Genomic DNA, 20,832 nt, shown 5'->3' with positions numbered 1-20,832 from the left:
GAGCGTTACCTCGTACGTCATCAGCACGCGACTCCAGTGTTGAACGCGCCATTCCTACAGGCGTGTGTTTCACTCTTCCATCACATTACCATCGGATCAACCTTAATAGCGGATAACGCTGCGGGACTGATTCTTCTTCACCGTCATTCTTTGAGGTGAGTCCGGTTTTGTATTTCTCTTTAAATACCTCTGCTCGAGAAAAAAAAAGAACGTTAACATGACTAATGACAGACCATTGCATCCTCTGAAAGTTCAGCGTGTCAGCTAACTTAAAGCTAGCTTCGATGTTTGGGGAATGATGAGAAATATTGATATCTCCCGTTATATTGGCGAATGAACGGATATCTTCTCAATGATGAATAAAGACAAAAGCTGATATATAGGGAGGGCCAGCAGCCTGTACGACGAAAATCAATTATATTTAGTGTGAACTGACACTCAACGTTTATGTATGTATGCATTTGCTGTTGTTGTCACTGAGCCTCCATCAGATCATAAAACACCTCCTTATTTGACACATACATTTGTATGCAGATGCATTTATGCTATGGTGTTGACATAGTTATCCCATTGGCTTAGAGCCTGATAGCTTGTGAGCACTATATCTGTAACGTAAATGTTATTTATATTTAAACAGGGCTGGACACAATGATTAATTAGCCTTAAAATAATTAAATCACAGATTAACGTTGTATCTATAGAGCTAACGTCAACGCTATATGCGTTTAGAGTTAATTAAGGGATAAAATGATGCTCCCGCTAGCTTACTTCTACACTCAGCCAGCATTTGACCTACAAACAATCACTCGTCTCATGGCAGAAACCAAAACAACTGATACGGCTGATAGTTGACAGGACCCAAAACACATGTTGTACAAGTGCCGTTCACAGAAGCTAACATGGCTAACGTAGCTGCACATGTTAGCAAGCTACCTGTTACACAATTTACATAGTTAACCTGTCAAACAAGTGTCGTGTTGACATGCAGCATGTAGTGCACGCGAGAAGGTACAGTTTGTGTTGATATGACGAGCAGACGTGTGTGTTAAAGGTCTCTAAAATCTGGGCAAAGATACAGGCCGCGTTTGCAACATTATTAGAAGGAGGAGATGTTAATGCAAACATCTGCTATCGTCCTGGTAATCTGTATGTTAGCTGACTGGCACACAGGCATGACTTGCTGTGCCACAAGAAAAAAATCTTAATCATCACTAGGGTTGCAAAGGGGTTGAAATTTTCCGGTAAATTCCCATGGGAAGTTAAGCTGGGGAATTTTGGAAATATTAAAAATTGGAAACTTTCAATGGGAATTTATGGGACTTACCTGGGAATTAAGGGTAATTTGATGGAAAGGTATTATATCCAAGCATAAATATGATTTGTTAAGTAGACATCCATCCAAAAGGATACAATTAAATCAGATGTATTTGTAAGTAGAACTTTATCAAGTGTTAAATATTAAATTAAATTGATCAATTATTTCATTGAAGAACAAAAACATGAATGTTGAGTTAAATATTACTCATCCCCCCAACCCAACCCATTCAAAAATTAACAAAAATGCAATCCCAACAAAGTCCCATTCAAAATGCAAATAAAAAAGCACCTTCCCTCCAGCTTCTCAAGCCTAGCCTCTGCATTTTTGCTAACCCTTTAAGGCAAAGGGGTCTTCCTGGGTCAACATCCTCCATGTCCTCTTCCTCAACATCCAACTCCGACTCTTCCCGTCAGTGTCACTGTCCAGCCTTGTTGAGGATGGCTCTACATAGATATTCAACTGTACTTGCATGAAATCTAGTTGTTTTAGTCAGGATTATGCTGAAATATATTTTCCCCAACTATATTTAAGTTCCCTGTTAAAAGCCAACCTTCAATTTAGTAAACTCCTGGTTTATTCCTGTTTAATCCCATAAATTCCCATGGAATGTTTCCAACTTTAGAAATTCCTGGAATTTTGCAACCCTACTCTCTCACTGGAGTTATTTATCTTCTGCTTGTCAGTCAAAAGCATCTGTAAACCATTTTTTTTAAAGGTGCTATGTAAACAAAGTATTATTTGAGTTATTATTTAGTAATACTAGTAATAGTACTTCTCATGCTATAAGCAAAGTGATTTGATCACACATCTGCACTTTGACACTTCAGTGATTGGATCAGATTTGTGCATCCAAACATAGCCAGCCTATGAGCATTGGCAAATGTTGTAATGATGCTTGAGGCAGTGACTAGGGGGGCTTGCACCGCCTCCTTCTGCTGCAAAATCATGACCAAGGTATCTCCATCTTCATCTCAACCTTAAAACAATGACACTGACAAGCTTTGGTACAAATTCTAATCATCAGTCCTTAGACACCCCCATATCCAATATTATATTCTGTTAAAGCTGCTGTTGGTAGTCACAGAGTAAACATCTGTTCAAAGAGAGGGACTTTGAATGTCAACACTTTCCCTCCCAACCAGATTTCCTCTTAGCCCCCCCACACAGATCGGTGTGTGCAGTCCTGATAGTGCCAGACTCATAACCAATCGGAGGACGTAGTAGGGGCTGCCCCTTAACCAATCAGGACATAGGATTGGAGCTTAGCTATGATTGGTCCGTCAGAACGGTAACGAAGGGAATAATAACATTGCCTGATACAAAGGCATTGGAAAACGCAGAGATTTCGCAATAGTCTCAAATTACTCCACTTAACGATGAGTACCGATGGTATTATAACCTTTTCTCCAAACCCAGCAGAAAAAAAAGTTTTGTTTTTTTTACACCATTCCTACCACCAGCAGCTTTAAGTTTTTACTTTGTACACCATCTTTAATTTCCTAGATTTCCTCCACCATAGCCTCCGGTTTTGTGCCTGCAATCTCTTGTACTCTTTCTTTATTGTGTCAGTCTTTTTTCTTTTTCCCCCACTGTAAACAAACCAGCATCAAAAAACAAGACCGGACTTCTTTCTGCACTTTGATGTAATTACATTTAGTTTGTGATTCAAGCTGAACCCATAGCAATATTATGCTGTCAAGAAATATCATACGGTTGTTTGAGTATTGACCAACCAGAATCAAGTATTTAACGCAGCCATGTAAGAAAGTATATTAAAGGCACCTTATACTGCTTGCCTACTGCTTCTGTTGGTTCCTTCTTAATCTGATGACTCTACATGATCATCTTAAAGAGACTTCTCCAGCAGTGTCAGCACTGATAATTTGCACCCTGTCCATTAGTTTACCAAAGAGACCTGACTGTTGTTAAAACTGTATTGCAATAGTAAGCCACATATTTAACATTTATTTCATTGTCCCACCTGTTGGTTTATTCATGCTGTGTCTTAAAATACCAAACTGCTCACAGATGTGAGAATACAATTTGTAAGAGTATCTTCTCTTATCCCATGACAGCACACTTGATTAAATCCTTTGTTTTTGCACAAGCTTATCTGCTAAAATACATTTGTAACATTTACTTTGTTCCAATCGTGGTTCTCTTTAGTATTAGCTGAAATAAAAGTTATGGATATAAGTTATTAAGTAGTTGTGATGCCAAAACAATACAGTGATCATGTTTAGGTTACTCTGCACAATACATGTTTGAAAGTCACCATAACTCAGTGTGTGCATGTACAGGGTGGTGTTTGGGCTCTGAGTTTGATCCTAATTTTGATCATTTCAAGACACTCAAGTGTAAGATAGGTGGTACATTTGTGACATTACAAACACTGGTCTTTGACTCTTCCACATACAGCCTTTCTATCATTTCAGTACCAGCTGACGAGGATGTGAAAAAGAGTGATGATTGGAGAAATCAGTGTGTCTGCAAACATATCTCTTTCTGCCTGATTTAATTTGGATAATAAGAGAAACCCTAAAATCAATGTCAGACATTTACTTTTGTTTTGGCATGAAACTCAGCTTGCATCACTAATTCTCCAACCATCCATCCAATATCTACACCGCTTATAATATCGTTCGGTCTAGGGGGGTTAGAGTCTATCCCATCACTATCACTGGGCGAGAGGTAGGGTGCACCCTGGACATGTTGCAAATCTATCACAGGCCTATACTGACAGGTAACCTGGCACATTCAGAAGAACGTTTTTGGACTGAGGGAGAAAGATTCAAGAAAGCTTTATGGCCAAGTGAGCTCGCACACACAAGGAATTTGACATGGTGAATGGAACACTGGTACTTTATAACAAGACAGTAAGGACACAACAAGACAGTAAGGACACAACAAGACAATAAGGACATAAATATATAAACCTAAACACAAATCCAAAAGTTCTAAATAAAAATGAAAATACCATCTGTACAAAGAAAGGTATAGAAGTACTTTTAAAGACATTCAATAAGTTAAATTAGCCTAAGCCAGAGTGCACATGTAGTAGATGAACATAATGATAAAATATGTTATGGAATAAATTACAATATTGCACATGGTTAAGAGGTAGTGCATCGGAAATCAAAGTATTACACATGTATGTGATCAGTCACAGGAGTCTTTAGTGGTTTACGGTCTGATTGTTCATGAGGGATACAGCCTGAGGGAAGAAGCTGCTCCGTTGCCGGGATGTTCTGGTGCTCAGAGTTCTGAAGCGCTGGCCGGATGGCAGCAGGTCAAAGAGGTGGTGACCCGGGTGAGAGGGGTCTGTGAGGATTTTCCCTGCTCTTTTCCTCATCCTGGAGGATTACAGGTCCTGGAGGGAGGGCAGGGGGGCGCCGATGATCCTCTCTGCAGTCCTGACTGTCCGTTGCAGTCTCCTCATGAAAGCTTGGGTGTCCCACCGCATGCACATGCAAACTCCATAAAGACAGGCCCAACAAAGATTTGAACTAGAAACCTTCTTGTACTGGGATGCAGCAGCACTAACTTGCAGTGATTTATAATTACTTTTTAATGTACTTTTTGGACAATGCAGGTACACATGTGGGGAGAGACAGCTCAGGAGCCTGGAGTAGATGTAAACATGCCACTGTATTCTATATTGTTACAGCTGCAGGCGTATTTGCTGGATATGAATTGAATGGTGGTTAAGGTTTCGGAAACCTAATCCTGAAAAATAGCAGTGCGTATACGCTGTGAATGCACTTGCTATTATTGCAGGTGTTTTGTTCGACAGGAAAAAAAATCACAGAGGAAGTTCAGATGAAGAAAAAAAAAGTGTGATGCCCACTTGAAGTAAAAATGGCCCTCATTAATCTCACTAAGACAAGGCACTACTTCATCTGTGATCACTCCTGATAGTAAAAGAAATAAATCTACACAGAGTTGTGACACAAAGATTTGTGACTGACTGAATAATTCATGGTCTGTTTATTAAATCATCAGTCTGCACGCGACAGTGCTGTGTCACTGCGTTCCTATGTGGAGATTGAAGGCAGCGTTTTGAGCAGCACGCAGCGATCATGGTGCTGAATATCTGTTTCCAGGCAGTAGATGGCAGCCTTGCTCAATATTTCCCCACAGTCATTCTGCTCCAGTCAGAGAATACATTGTTTATTCAAATATTACAGCCGTCATGTTGGTATAGTGTGTTTTGGAGTTGGAACAGAAATGTACTGCTTCTTAAAGCGCCTGACACCTGTGTCATAACAGGTTCATTACACAGACATGATGAGTAATGTTTTTCTTGTGTAGCTGTCTGCAAGTTTTACATCTGCTGCTTGTCTGATATGCTCTTTGAAAGAACAGGGGATGCACCCAGAAGCTGAAGAAGAAGAGAAGTTGGACAAAGAAGAATGTTATTTTCATCATTAGTTAGCCTGTTATTGACCCCCCCCCCCCCCCCCCCCCCCCCCCCCCCCCCACACACACACACACACACACACACACACACAAGGAAAATGTTAAAATCCTAAAATAGAAGCATCCATTGAAGCAGATGCTTTTGGATGATTAATGAATCCCTTTGAGAGACACAGAGTTGGCTGACTTAAGCTCTGTTGTTTAAAACGGTAGAACACCTTTAGACCTGTGAAGCTGTTTAACCCTCCTGTTATGTTACGGGTCAAATTGACCCTTTTTTAATGTTCAAAGATCTAAAGAAATTTTATAAAATGAAAAAAGTTCTAAATTTAAAATAAAATAAAAAAAAAATCTCAGTAATGTAAAACCACTGTATATATATTTAGGTCTTTCCAATTTCATAAAAAAAAAGTTTAACATGAATTTTCATGAAAAACGAGTGAGTTATCCTCATTGAACCATGATCTGTGAGGATTAAAAAACACCATCGCACTAAATAATGATTTAAATGGTTAGTAATGGAGTTAATAATGAGATTAAAATAATGTTTATTGGGATATTTTGGGTTTTGACACTTTTGGATAATCAAATATGCCTCGGGTCAAGTTGACCCAGGAACATTATTGCTGAACCTGAGAAACGAACATAACAGGAGTGCTAAGATGTGGACAGGGTCTTTGCAAGGTAGATTTGGTTGCCAGTGTTTTTATCAGGTGTTCCTTTCTTTATATCCAGAAGGATTTGCTTCTTTCTCCCTTTGTTTGACAGTGATTTTTAGCACTGCTTGATCTGTAATAAAAACAGCAGAGAAAGGATAAAGACAGACAAAACAGAAGATTCCTTGTTCTGACATTTTTATGTAGTTGTTATTTCACCGCCTCAGCTGTCATTTGCTGTTTTCCCTGCGGTGAAACTATTTTAAAATATGATTTTTTTCTGAACTGAGGAAGAACTTTTCACAACTCCTGTCTTTTTCTGCCTTCTCCCCACTCCCTCTCTCTCTCTCTCTCTCTCTCTCTCGCTCTCTCTCTCGCTCTCCCCCCCCTCTCTCTCTCTCTCTCTCTCTCTCTCTCTCTCTCTCTCTCTCTCTCTCTCTCTCCCCCCCCCTCTCTCTCTCTTATTCTCTATCTGTCTCTCTCTCTCTCTCCCCCAGCAGATATATCCAGCTATGGATATAGACGGTGCCAGTTCAGTGGTGCTGCAGGCCTTAACCCAAGCTACCAGTCAGGACACAGCTGTGCTGAAGCCTGCAGAGGAGCAGCTCCGGCAATGGGAGACCCAGCCAGGCTTCTACTCGGTCCTTCTGGTGAGGGGTGATATCAAATAAGTGGAGTCAATCTGCTTCAAACAATGAAAGCCTATATATGGATAGTTTTGATACACTTTGTTATTCAAGAAACTAATTGCAAACAATGAAGTCAGAAGTATAGAAAGGTTGTGTCAGGCCCTCTTCCTTACTTTTCCTGTCTATTTACCACAAAGCCGATGTGACCCTTGAAGGATTACTTAGATGTTTTATCAAACGTGTTTGTGTGCTGTCTTGGTCAGGCTTCAATGACAGGATGGATTTTAGTTTTATCTGTAAGCATTCAGCAGAGAAATTGGTTTAGGCTGTGTTCTACCCAGCTGAGCACAAAGATGTTCTCCAATCCCAGAAGAAAAAAAAATGATTTTCAATATTATGATAACTAGATTTTTGGAAAACACAGAAAACAATCTCCTTTTAGAATCAAAGTAGATATATAAATACATTTTCAAATAGAAGTAGTAAGCTTGTTTTGTCTGACTTCTCTGACACTCTAATTTTGGACTTTTAAAAGCTCAGTCTTAGTTTATTTTTGTCAGTCAAGTGCAACCTCCGGTCTCAAAATATGAAGCCCATGCGGAATTGCCGTTCATCTTGAGCGTCAGCTTGAGGCTGGTTGCAGAAACACTGGAAACCACATACACACCAATTAAAAAAAGACGATCTTTACAGCATTAATAAACATGTTTACAGCCTGGATCAAAAAACGCTAAAGAGCTCAGCGTATCAAGCATTGCTTCCGCCAACGATTGGCTTCAAAGCAGCGCTCAGGAACAGATGGGGGACGTCACGGATACTACGTCCACTATTCATACAGTCTATGTTCAAGTGTCAACGGTCTGGACACGTCACATGCTCCTGATAATATTACGTTTTCGCCTCTTGTTTTACAGCTGCTGTTCTTCCTCTTTCTGTAGAAATTGAAGCCAAAGATATGCAGTGTCTGATTTAATTCTGGAGAGTTCTATGTCTGTAAATCACTACAAAGATAAAAGGGAGGAGAAGCAGCAATAAATCAGTTAGTCAGCTATGCAAGCTAAATTTCAGCTCAGCTGATGGTTCTAATAACGTTTAGTGACTGAGGGCTGTTTTTTTCTTGAATTTATACTGAAGAGCCTTATTAATGGTGCTCTGTTCCTATGATACAACAGAGGGATGTTTTATATCTGTATTAAAACAAATATAAAAGCTAAAAATCTCCTTTAAGTCGTGTGTTTTCAGCTCATCCTGAAAATACAGGAGCCGAGACTCCAATAATTTTATATAACTGTGCTGCTCTCTGGAGAGCTCCTGCCTTTGCAGTGAATAACAGAATGACTTTGAGAACACTCTGAAAGTATTCAAACAGATGTTTTTAGGGTTATAGCTGCAATTTTCAGCTCAAGAATGTTGTGCCTATGACAGAGGAGGAAGTAAGTGTTACGTTTGCATGCTCTGTTTTTACATCTGGTCATTACTCTTCACTTTGTTGAGTTCAATTCTTCTTATTCTTTTTCTGTCATTGTCTGAGCTCTCACACAGAACATAACTAAGTCCTTTAATTACCTGGTGTAACCCATTTGAGTTAACAAAAATGACGCTAGCTAAGCATTTCTTTCTCTCTTCTCTCACAGAATATCTTCAATAACCACATGCTGGATGTGAACGTCAGGTGGCTGGCTGTGCTCTACTTCAAAAATGGCATTGACAGATACTGGAGGAGAGTAGCACCTCAGTAAGTGTCTGCCTGTGTCTCTTGTTCCACGTTGCTGTCAGCCTGATTCTCAGCCTGTTCCATCTGAGGCGCTTTCTTCTTCTCTTTCTTCTTCTTCTTCTCTCTTCCAGTGACTGTCTTTATTCTCCTCCTCATTGTCTAATTCACTCCTGCCGTCTCTATTCATCACTCTTAATCTCTCAGCCTTCTTCGAGGCCTCGTCGTTCTCCTCAGATCTTTTTAGTCACAGATTAGTATGGAGCTGCATTTTCCCGCCTTTGCTCCGTTGTCATTGCCTTCATTTCCCCCCCAATTGTCTTTTCTTTCACTATAGTTCTAGCTTACGTCTGTAGTTCTGTCCCCATCCCTTTCCACATCTCTCTTTTCTCCCTTCTTTTACCTCTCATTCTAATTTTTTCAAACCATTGTGCTCTGATTTTATACTCAGTTTATTCCTTTGTGTCCCGTTTGTCTGGTAGTAGATCCGCTTCGGCTATTCAAAGCTGCTGGTCTGTCTTTGGGTAGCTAGCCAGCTTTTGTTGGATTTGAATTGAACATTTGCTCTTAAACTTGTAGGACAGCGATTGGCCGGGGGTAATAAGTTCTGCTCAGTCCTCTGGAGCCACTCTTTGACCACTTCACAATTTTGCCTTTCTGTTCTTTCTTTGTGAACTTTTCTTCTCTTTCTAAAGTAGTTTCTCTGTCTTCAGTAGTTCTCTAAGCTATTTGTTAGAGTGCTGAGTAAGGGGTTCTGGTTCCTGTGCTGTTTGTGTGACTGTCTTTGGATCGTTGTCATTAATCCAGAGGTTGGACACCGTGCAAGACAGAACATAGCATTTATATAGTTACTCTGATTACTGTGTGAATTTCAATTTTTATCACATGAAAATGAGAACTTAAAATGCTGCATTATTGTTAAAATATTTAGAAATGTATATTAAAGCGTCCTTTTTTTTACATTTTTTAACTCAACTTTGTGAGAATTTAAGCAGCTAAATGTTGACTTCAGCTATTCTTAGTGCAGAGTTGTGCTGCTTCACCTCTGCTGCTGAGGGGTTATTTAAGTTTAATGGAGCCATCATTAACATTATTAGTTGCACCTGTCCTTTTATGTTTGGCAAGTCAAAAGGGCTGCTCCGAAAAAAAGGTCAATTGCTTTTTTCAAAACTTCCTCCTCTGACGTTTAATTAATGCCAGAACTTCTGGAGCAAGCCATTTGTCCGTAATGCTTTATGTAAATCATGCATACACTTCAATAAAGCATTTTCAGAACAGTATCTTAACCAGACAAGGAGAGAGAAGAAATGTGGGTCATATACTGTATTTTATTTTATTGGATCTATGCAGTATAAAGTAGTCTCACGTAAAAGCAGATATGGTTTAGAGACTGATTTCATGTCATCTCTATATTTTCATCCTCTTTTGATCTCTGCTCTACGTACATTCAGGGTCTTTTACGATGGTTAAAAATATGCTTTTTTCAAGTTATTGAGAATCGTTTTTTAATTTCCCAAAGAATTCATCACCTTATTACTACCTTCTGTGACATTTCTACCTATTTATGTATAGTTAGAGATATTTTAAGTGATGTGGATAAAGATGCACTGATTGTAAAAATCAGGGCTGATGTACGGATACCAATGTTCAAGGTAACAATTTACTTAACTAACTTTTTTTTTTAGAGCACCTCTCATACATTCAAGCATGCAGCCCTATGACAGAGGAGGAAGTAAATGTTACGTTTGCATGCTCTGTTTTTACATCTGGTCATTACTCTTCTATTTGTTGAGTTCAATTCTTCTTATTCTTTTTCTGTCATTGTCTGAGCTCTCACACAGAACACAACTAAGTCCTTTAATTACCTGGTGTAACCCATTTGAGTTAACAAAAATGGTTTTTTTTTCAAGTAATTGAGAATCGTTTTTTAATTTCCCTAAGAATCCATCACCTTATTACTACCTTCTGTGACATTTCTACCTATTTATGTATAAAATGTTAAAGATATTGTAAGTGATGTGGATAGAGATGCACTGACTGTGAAAATCAAGGCTGATGTGCGGATACCAATGTTCAAGGTAACGATTTACTCAACTGCTTCACAAAAGAACAGAGACAGAAAACGACAGAAATAGATAAAATGATACAAGACTAAAACAAGATAGAGGAATGTGATATGAAATACTTCAAAATAAAAACAAAATAATATCAATCAATTTAATAAAATCAAATAAATACCTCAAAAATCAAATCAAATCAAATAATTAAAAGACAAGAAGATAAGATAGAATAAAAATAAAAATTATGTCAAAGCAATGGTCATAAATGTAATAATGCAGTCCATGGCTAAAAGGAAATTGCTCTGATGTTAAATGCCAGATTAAAAAAGGTAAGTCTTAAGTTTAATTTAAAAAAACATCCAGCTTGCTGTTTTAATGTCCAGAGGGAGAGAGTTCCATAGTTTTAGTGCATAAAAACAGAAAGCTCTCTGGCCGGCACTTGTGAGGGACACATGAAGAACATTTAGAAGGGAATTTTAGCTGATTTGGTAATTCTGGTTCTGATGTCTTTTTCATTACTTTCTCAAATTCTTTGTGTCTGTTTTTAAAATAAACTACGAGATTTGATGTATATAAATTATTGCTACTTGTCCTGCCTCTTGACATGTCACTGGAACATATCTTACAACTTGTCTACAGGGCTCCCGCGTGGGCAACAGAGTACGATAGTGTTCTGTGGAATTGCTGCCTTTTGGCTGATTAGAGTGTTGGTTTGTTAGTGACAAATTCATCTTTCACCTGAGAAAGACACATCGGCTTCATAATAATAATAATACATTTTATTTATATAGTGCTTTTCAAAAAACTCAGACACTTCACAAATAACACACATTAAAAGACAATAAAAGAAACAAAATAGAACAAAACAGTGGATATAAAACAATAGAAAAGCAGTTCTGAAGAGGTGAATTTTGAGGTGGGATTTGAAAGTTTATAGGTCAGTGGAGTTGCATATCTGTTCTGGGAGAGAGTTCCAGAGGGCAATGTTATTAAATGTGAGGGACAAGTTTTGGGTGGTTTGGTGAGGGATTTGGGGCCGATTATGATATCTGATTTGTCGCAGTTTAGTTGAAGAAAGATTTTTGCATCCAGGTTTTAATTTCAGTGAGGCAGTCGGTGAGTGTGGTGAGGGTTGCGGAGGTGATGGATTTGGAGGAGATATAAATTTGGACATCGTCGGCATAGCTGTGGAAATGGAAACCGTGTTTGCGTATGATGTAACCAAGGGGTAGCATGTAGAGAATGAATAGCAGAGGACCAAGAACCAAACCCTGGGGGATGCCTTGTGACAGTGGAGGAGGAGCAGTTATTGATACGGATGAACTGTTGTCCGCTGGACATGATTGTAACCAGGAGAAGGCGGTGCCAGTTATGATGAGGTGGGCTTCCAGGTGGGAGAGGAGGATGGTGTGGTTTATGGAGTCAAAAGCTGCAGTGAGGTCCAGAAGGATGAGGATGTTGAGATGGCCAGAGTCTGCAGATAGGAGGAGGTCGTTGGCGATTTTGAGGAGGGCTGTTTCATAGCCGGGAATTAATCGTTAACACTGACATACATGTGTAATAATACCAATGAATATGAAATATGTCATGAGTGATAAGCTGCACCTCAGGGCAGTTTCTGTCTGTGATCAGACAATGGGGTACAGTCATGGTCTTGGGGTTAGTCGTGTAATATGTATGCATCTGTGTTGGGGACAGCAACTGGAGCTGGAGGCATTATTGGTTTGGGAAGCCTGTCAGCACATTAGTGCATACATGTATGTACGTCTGTCACATCCTTACAAACGTCTTGAAGTAATCTCTTTATATGTGGCACAAACTTGAATGTCAAATGGAACAAAATGTTAAAGTGAATGCATTTTCACACAAAAGGTGAACTTTGTTGTGGCATCAAATGTCCTGGAGGGACACTTTTCTGGGCAGCATTTTGGTCCTATTTATTAGTGAGATTTGTTCTGTATTAGGAACCTTACCTCAGCTACCCTTTGTTACTTTAAAGAGCTTTTAACGCTACTTTGCACTTTCTTTTGTCTTTTTAAAAATGGATTGAGATCACACACTATGCTCTACATTTCATTGTGAACTAATATCTCATGTGGCTCATATGAAATACGATGACAGCTGAAAAATGTGGCGTTGTGCTTTTTTCTGTCTCGTATAAGAACAGCTTTATACTCTTCCCTTTATGCCTCTTTATTTTCCTCCCCCTGTCATCAGATTATCTTGCTCTTTTGTGCTTACAAATGTCTCAGGCACACTCTAACTTATGTTAATATACATTTTAATCTCTCATCCACATTTCTTTAAAACCTGCCTCTCTGCCAGATTCCCAAAATGTGTGTGTTGTAAATCTTGTTTCCCTAATTCACGATTCCCCCCCCAGTAATTTGTCTTCCACCCATATCTCTTCTCTCCGCTCAAGGTTACAGCCTGATTTATTCCATACATCAAACACTCTCCCACTCCATCGAGCTTCAGTCAAGTAGCAGGAACAGGGTACATTAGGGTACATCTTTATCTTATTTTCTACAGATTCTGTTGCTCTGTTGCACATGCAAGCTTTTCTGTTTGCCAAAATGTACTCATGTTGAGGACTATAAGATGTGAGTAAGGGGAGAGCTGAGAGTTTATCCAAAGCTTACTGATTAAATCAGGCAGCTGGCAGGTCCTGCACTCTGGTGTGTCGTACAGGGATTTAAATGATCCCATAAAAACTTGGCAGATTGATGCCAAATTCATATCTTAACCATTTTAGAGTTGTTGTCCAGAGTTTGAAATTAAATTATAAGGAGTCTCTTAGGATATGAACTGTGCCAACCATGCCAGGCCAACTGGCACGCTCTAGTCACAATGCGACACGATGGCTCAGCAGCACTCTCACCTTGAAGTCAGATGGTCACTGGTTCAAAAAGAGGCTCTGTAGTTTTTACCCCGTGAAGCTGGTAGTGTTTGAAAGTGTGTTTACTGGTATTTGGTGATTCACTCTGATTTTTTCGGCTCATTTGTGGCGAGCACAGTTACTGAGGAATGTCCTTCTTCTGGTCAACCAAACACATTCAGTCGTTCTGCCCAATGAGGTGATTGGACCTTCGACACCTTTATGCGTTTTATCCGGAGTTCAAGTTTGTTCCCTGGCCTTGCCCTGTGGCAGGTCACTAAATGTTTCCACGAGAGATTTGATTTTTTTTCCCTCTACCACTTAAGAGATCCATGTTGAACAACTGAGAAAAGCTACAAGTGTCTGTAACTGAATCTTCTAGCTAGCTGAGGTTGCCTGTGATGATTACGAGGATGTATTGTTGACATCCCACTAAGCACAATTAGCGTAAAGAGCATTGACCTTCTGAGCTGCGGCACATTAACTTCTTTCTAGTTTACTGACATCTAAAAGCAACAGAACAAATTGTGAGGGTATCCAATCATAGGGGTCCACCAGCTAGCAACTCACTGGAAGAACCCTACACTTAATTAAGTAACTCCGCTCTTCTTTGATCTTTATTGACCCCCATTGCTTCCTCCAATCATCCTTGTGGTTGTGTTTTTTTTTTACAGTGCTTTATCAGAAGAGGAGAAGACATTGCTGCGTGCTGGTCTTATCACAAACTTCAATGAACCTGTCAACCAGGTGAGTGAATAAAAACTCATTTTTGAGTACAAATAAAATGCTAGGTATTTAATTTAAAAGACATGTTGTAAATTGAGTAAACAAATCCTGAATATTATAGCCATCCCAAATGCCCTATAGTTAAAGGTGACACATTATGCTCTTTTTCATCAAAATATATTGGTCTAAGAGGTCTTCTTTAAAGTTTATTGCTCAAAAAAACACTTTGAAATCAGATTTTGGTATGCCTGTAAACCCCTCTTTTTCAGCCCTGCTCAGAACAGGCTGTGCCTTTAAATGAGAATGAGCTCTCTGACCACGCCCCTTCAGGAAGTAGACGTGGCCTCGGCTGTCCAGCACGTTGTCCTAAGGTTTACATGATGGCTGAATATACACGGCTGCTCACAGACCCGCGTTACTTCAACCCTCTGAATTTGATCCAGAATCTGATCCTGACGGAGAGGCGCCTGCAGCAGGACCTTTCTGCACAATTGGTCACAGATTTTGTGTTTCTTGTTTTATTTGTCAGTATGTCGACGTGTGTCTTGGTACACAGCTACGAACATGTAGCTATGTGGCTATGCTAACTAGCGCTAGCACTTTTCCGTGAAAAATAAAAATCATCCACTAGATCTTCAAATCTGCAAACATGGGGAGTAAAACTGACCTAAAACTGACTAAAACTGTTTATTAAGACAGCCTACAACTAGCATGCCTCCCTCCTAAGCTCCTTGTTAGCACACATGTGTGCAGGGAATGAAAAACAGAGGAGGAGTTGAGTTGTATTTTATACAGTCTATGGGCTGAACAAGCTCCGAGCTCTGACTTCCTTTTTTTTTTTTTTTTTTTTTCTTCTTTTTTTCTTCTCTTGTCTGCATATATATTTCTGGTTTGTGTCATGTTTGTCACAAACTGTCAAATATTAATGCAATTTATTCTTGCAGCAAAAGAAAAGAAAGAAAACCTTTTTCTTCTGTGCTTGTGACTGTGTGCATGCAACCATCACCATCCCTCTGAGAACTCTGGCCTATCTTTTATTGGCAGCTAATATCATGTTCTGTAAAAGAGGGCGTGCACACCTAGGTGGGCCAAAAAAAAAAAAAAATAAGAGAAAGTGAAAGAAAGATTACATAAGGATATACAAAGGGACAGGGAGAGGGAAGGAGAGAGAGACCTAACACTCTTAGATGGAGAGGGACCATCTCACCATGATGCCAAAAAAAAAAAAAAAATCCGTGGGGTGATACTAATGACTAAGCAACCCTTAGTGTCCACAATCATTACTGAAGCTTGGGTCGCAGAGGGTTGCCGCCGTGCTGTGTTCTATTTGTGTAACAAGACCACCACTGGTGCAGATGAAACCACTTGGGTCAGATCAGCCGAGCGGTACGGCCCAGCACCCGGGCCGCGAGAGCAGTCAGACCGAAGGACCCAACCCGCCGCGGGAGACCCAGGCCAGGGGACGAGCCAAGGACCCAGACCGGAAGCAAGCAGGTACCGCCGGAGCACCCAGGGCGAACCCCAGGTCACCCAGTAGGAGGAAAGGGGGGCGAGGGGGGAGAGATCCCGCAGCCCCCCCAAGGGACACCCCCACAACACCGCCCCCACAGCCCCCCAAGACGGAGCCAAAGGAGCCACCAGGGCCGAGGGGGCCCGGCACCAGGAGCAGACAGCCAGGCAGACAGGCAGGACCAGGACCAGAGCCCGCCAACCGGCGTGCCGGAGTGGGGGGAGGGCGGAGGCGGCAGGGCCAATCCCCCCTGCCCCCCCCAGACGGCCTGACCATTCCCCCCGAGCTCTGACTTCCGTTACAGACCGGATGGCGTTATGACGTATGAAAAACATTGAAAATTGAATCGGCTCGTTTCAGCACACATTTACAGAAAGGCGGAGAAATCAGAACAGGGGCAGAATGGATTTTTTTCATTTTTGGGGGGTTTGTAGACATGCCAGGGAAACATATTTCAGGTAGAGAACCATTAAAAAGTCAATTTTGCATGATATGTCACCTTTAAAGTAATACAGTGTAAACAAAAAAAAAGGTTAAACAGAACATTTAAGATTGCGTTTGAGCATATTGTGACTTATTTTGAGATTAAAGAACCTTCTTCTTTACCAGATTATTGGGGCATGGTGTTTGGCAAGGAAAAATTTGGTGGTTAGTAAGCTCAAAGGAATTTGAATGTGAGAGATGGAGGGGTTATTCACAGCAGAGCTCACCAGTTGGACCCTAATGGGTGATGTTTTGGTCACATGCGCTAGCTCCCAATTTTCTCCATTGATCAAAATGAGCATAATGCAACAAAAATAGGTCCAGAAATTAGCCATGAGCTAAACATTTGTCCGATTGAACATGGAAGATGGCTCTGACTGTCGCCCTTCTATCCTGATCCTGTAGGGTTGCTCATCCCTAAGGGAGAGAGCTCTGACATCAGGACTGATAGCGTCCATATGGCAAGCAATGAATGCAATCGAAACCACATATGTCTCATCACTCTCCGCCTGTTCATGTCAAATCACAGCTCCAGAGGGAGTCGTGCATGTTGGTGCACATGAGTGCGGCTTGGACAAAATACATTGAGAAGTTCTTCAACCCTAGAAACTTTTGTGACCTCACCTGGCTTCTTGGAGAGAATTACTTATTGAAACTTTGAAATTTATTTGGCAGCCGCACTGATAAGTGATTACCAACTTTAATTAGATACTTGAAGTTTGTTGAAGCATGCACTGCTGTATAGATTGATATAAATTCTTTTTGTCTTGTTTCGTACTAATTGTAGCTGTAAAATAAAAATGTGGACCAAAAGAGTTGAAGTGAGCAATATACCACCACAGCTTACATCTGTCTAAAGTAGGGATGTACATTTTAAGTATTTTCCGTGATCGATTTTTGGAAATGTTAACGATCAATTATCGATTAATTGATTTAAAAAAAAACATTATTATTCTTACGTCAAAAACAATGCCAAATACGTTGTTTTCCCCCTAAATTTTATTTTTTACAGCAACAAAATGCATCTAACTGACGGGATTGAATACAGGCACACGTTTGACACGCAGAATATCAACGATCAGGCTCATTAAAATATTCTCCGCGGACATAATCTTATAAAGTGAAGGCTCATAATACTAACAGAAAAGTACTTCAGACTCACAGTGTCCAGTTTTCTGTCTACTTGTTCTTATTGAGAAAAATAAACATGTGTATTCGGTCAGGTGTCAGCCAGGAGCGCAACCGGGTCATAATCAGTCCCGCTGGAGAAAAGCCCAGACGGCTCTGATGTTGCTGGTCTGTAAACGTAGCGTACCAGAATTTCCCACCTGTCTGTTGCCTTTGTAGCCAAAGGTGGGAAATATCCTGTTTAAAGCTGTCAACCTTTGTGTCTGTGTTGTTGTTGGCAGCAGTTTTGTATTGATCCTCTTTTAAAAAGCGCACGTGGAGACCTGACGCACAGCCGCAGCCGCCAGCTGAGCGTCTCCGCTGTGCGCAACACCTTTAACAGCTGATTCACATCGAAACATGCTTTGAACTTAAAACACCTCCCTGATAGCTGAGTGTAATATGAGACCACATGATGTTTGTTCCACGTGACGGAAAATTGATAGCAAAAATGTGTGTTTCGAGTAATTTCTTAACAATCAATTAATCGATAATCGATTAATTGTGGTCATCCCTAGTCTAAAGCCATAAATTATGGGCTATATAAATGGATTTAGGGATTAAGAATGAATCTGCCCTGACAGAAAAACAAAATAACATCTTAAGTGTGTCACAACTAAATCTTATAGTTACAGACATGAAGCCACCCTGTAAGAGTGTGAACAATCAGAAACAGAGCCAGCAACTTGATCAAGCTTATTATAACACCTATAACTCCTAAAATGACCACAAAGTAACATCAGCACCTCTACAAAACTTTCTTTAGCTGAATATAATGAAAGGTAGAATTCACTGCTGGGCTGGATTAGTTCTGGCTGAGTGTACATAATAAACTGGAAACTGCAGGAGTACATCTGTTGTTACCACCAGGCACCAGATTTATTCGGCGTGCATACCAATACGTCTGCCCATTCAAACAGATGTTTATGCTAATATTATATTTGTGTCAGAAGCGTATATTTAAGCAGGATGTATGACCCACAGCTTTCCAATGAAATGCCTGTAAGTGTATACGGTGTAGGGGGGGACACATCCTGGTGTTCAAATGGTAACATAGCTCTCAGTCGTTTGTCACACAGTGCTCACTGACTGCTGGGCCATAAAGTGTCCTTATCAGTTGGGACACTCGACCTCCACAATTACGTTGAATGATTAAGTGTCAAACCCTCAGTCAATGTGAAAGAAAAGGGCAGATTTAAATGATAATTACTCAGCAAGTACGTGTTGTATAGTGTCAATAAATATGAGAAGTGAAGGTCATGTGACACACTTTATAGACTCAGCATAACCGCAGTAATGAAATATGTGAAGGTGAGTGTACTGTAACACACACCAAGTGTCTTCCCTGTGCGCCATTCATCATGATAGTGTAATCATGTCTGTCCTGAAAGCACTCATACGATATATCTTAAAACATTGTGTTGTACATGGGAGCAATCTAGCGTGCTCTGGATGTTCATCAAGTTTCATTTGTTGCAACCACCTTCTGCTGTGTCAATGCTTTGCCTCTGGTCATTTTTATTTCCTCTCTGTGTTCCCTCCACAGATAGCAACCCAGATTGCAGTACTGATAGCCAAGGTGGCCCGTCTGGACTGCCCCAGGCAATGGCCGGAGCTCATTCCTATTCTGCTCGAGTCCGTGAAGGGTCAGGATGGCCTGCAGCAGCACCGAGCACTGCTAACCTTCTATCATGTCACCAAAACACTTGCGTCCAAACGTCTGGCGCAGGACAGGCGGCTTTTCCAGGACGTGAGTTAACAGTTTCACCATTTTTATCTTATTGTTTTCTAACCACTCCCTGCTTAATACACAATCTTCTTTGTGCTAATCTTATAGTCTGTCATCATATGTCAGTCTCTGTTTTCTTTTCTGCCTTCAGGTGCTCACTATTTAATACAGAAGCTGAGCACACATGAACAAAAGTGACATTAGGTTAATAAGGAGGGGAAAAGAGATCTTAAATACCCTCTGAAATTGCAGCTTGTATTATTGTATTCTTCTCCTCTGACTTTGTCTTGCTCTTTCTTGTCCTATTTCCTCATTTATGCAAAGACTTCTGATCATGAATAACTGAATAGTATGATTAAATACCGACAGCGTTGGTTCTTCAGTTTCATATTTTGCCTGAAGGAGATGCTGTTTACCTGCTGTATGGGACATGTCAAATATGAGATGTGTGGCAGACATGTTCTCTGTGCATGCCTGTGATTCTGCTTTCATGCATGACCTGAGCTTGATTGACATGTGAGGGAATAGATATGTTTGTTTTTTTGTAGTGTTGTGCGCATAATAGACCGTGTAAGAGGAAAGGCTGTTTGTGTGAGGTAATACTTCTTTCAAAAAGGCAGCGAATCAAAGCAAGTTGTCTTAATTTTTTTCATCTGTGGTTTTGAAGAAAGTGAGACTTGAGAAGAGTGACAGTCTTTGAAAGAAGGGTTAATGTAAGGGACTGTGTTTGCCACTTCAAGACAGATATAACTACACTTTTGGTCTCTTTTTTCACCACCTCACCCTGCTTCTCAGATGGACACAACAAAATAATGCCAAGTATACTTTGGCAATAGTTAATATACCTGGGAAACACTTGGGTAATAAAATGATCAAACAGCCCAACAGAGAGTGAAAAGGACGGTGACAGAGACAGACCAGTGGAGATTATAGGCACTGACTGAGATCAAATAGTTGGACATTATGTAAAGTCCTCTATGCCAAAACATGTGCCCTTAGGCAATAAGGGGAACAAAGGCAGCCTGAGCCCCATTAAACAGTCCATTTTTCAAATGAACCACTGATGACTTTGACGCTAAATGGTCCATGCAAAACACCCTCTCCCCTGTCACGACATAACCGGCTTGGGTAGCCGGCATGTGTGCACACACACCACTCATTGTGAAGATTTGATATACAGAGGACAATGCAGCACTGTTTAATCCAGCTCCAGGTGGGCTTGACTTGGGTTGGAGTGGTTGTGATGTAAAGTCTGAGTGAACATATTCCACTCAACACAGCTTTATTTATACAGCATCTTACATACAAACATGCAGCCCTGCTTTACATAGGTAGAAACAGAATGATGGTGAAAAGCAAAACTGACAATAGACACAATTTTGAAATACTTACTTTTTATTCTTTATTTAGAATAGTACCATATCACTAATAACAAATGAAAGTCATTTAAAAGTGTGTATTCACCAAGCGGCAACCTCCGGTCTAAAAATAGGAGTCCAATGTGGAAGTGCAAATGACTGGAATCACCTTCAACAATCCCTAAAGC

At 40.3% G+C, this 20,832-nt stretch overlaps 1 protein-coding gene across 2 annotated transcripts in view; it reads left to right on the top strand.

The window, feature by feature from the left end:
- ipo11 (importin 11) overlaps window positions 1-20,832 on the top strand; it is a 166,840-nt gene continuing 146,008 nt past the window's right edge. The window contains exons 1-5 of one of the 2 annotated variants that reach the window (XM_034691771.1): window positions 1-155; window positions 6,894-7,043; window positions 8,657-8,757; window positions 14,346-14,418; window positions 19,104-19,307. In XM_034691771.1, the coding sequence (XP_034547662.1) occupies window positions 6,906-7,043; window positions 8,657-8,757; window positions 14,346-14,418; window positions 19,104-19,307 (516 nt within the window). In that variant the 5' untranslated portion in view covers window positions 1-155; window positions 6,894-6,905. Of the gene's footprint in view, window positions 156-6,890; window positions 7,044-8,656; window positions 8,758-14,345; window positions 14,419-19,103; window positions 19,308-20,832 lie in introns of both variants that reach the window. The other variant, XM_034691773.1, reaches the window with a different exon arrangement.

This window comes from Notolabrus celidotus, chromosome 9 (assembly GCF_009762535.1).
Source record: "Notolabrus celidotus isolate fNotCel1 chromosome 9, fNotCel1.pri, whole genome shotgun sequence".
Lineage (NCBI taxonomy): Eukaryota > Metazoa > Chordata > Actinopteri > Labriformes > Labridae > Notolabrus > Notolabrus celidotus.
Note: the sequence above shows the minus strand (reverse complement) of the source record. Positions and strands in the feature narration are given on the sequence as shown.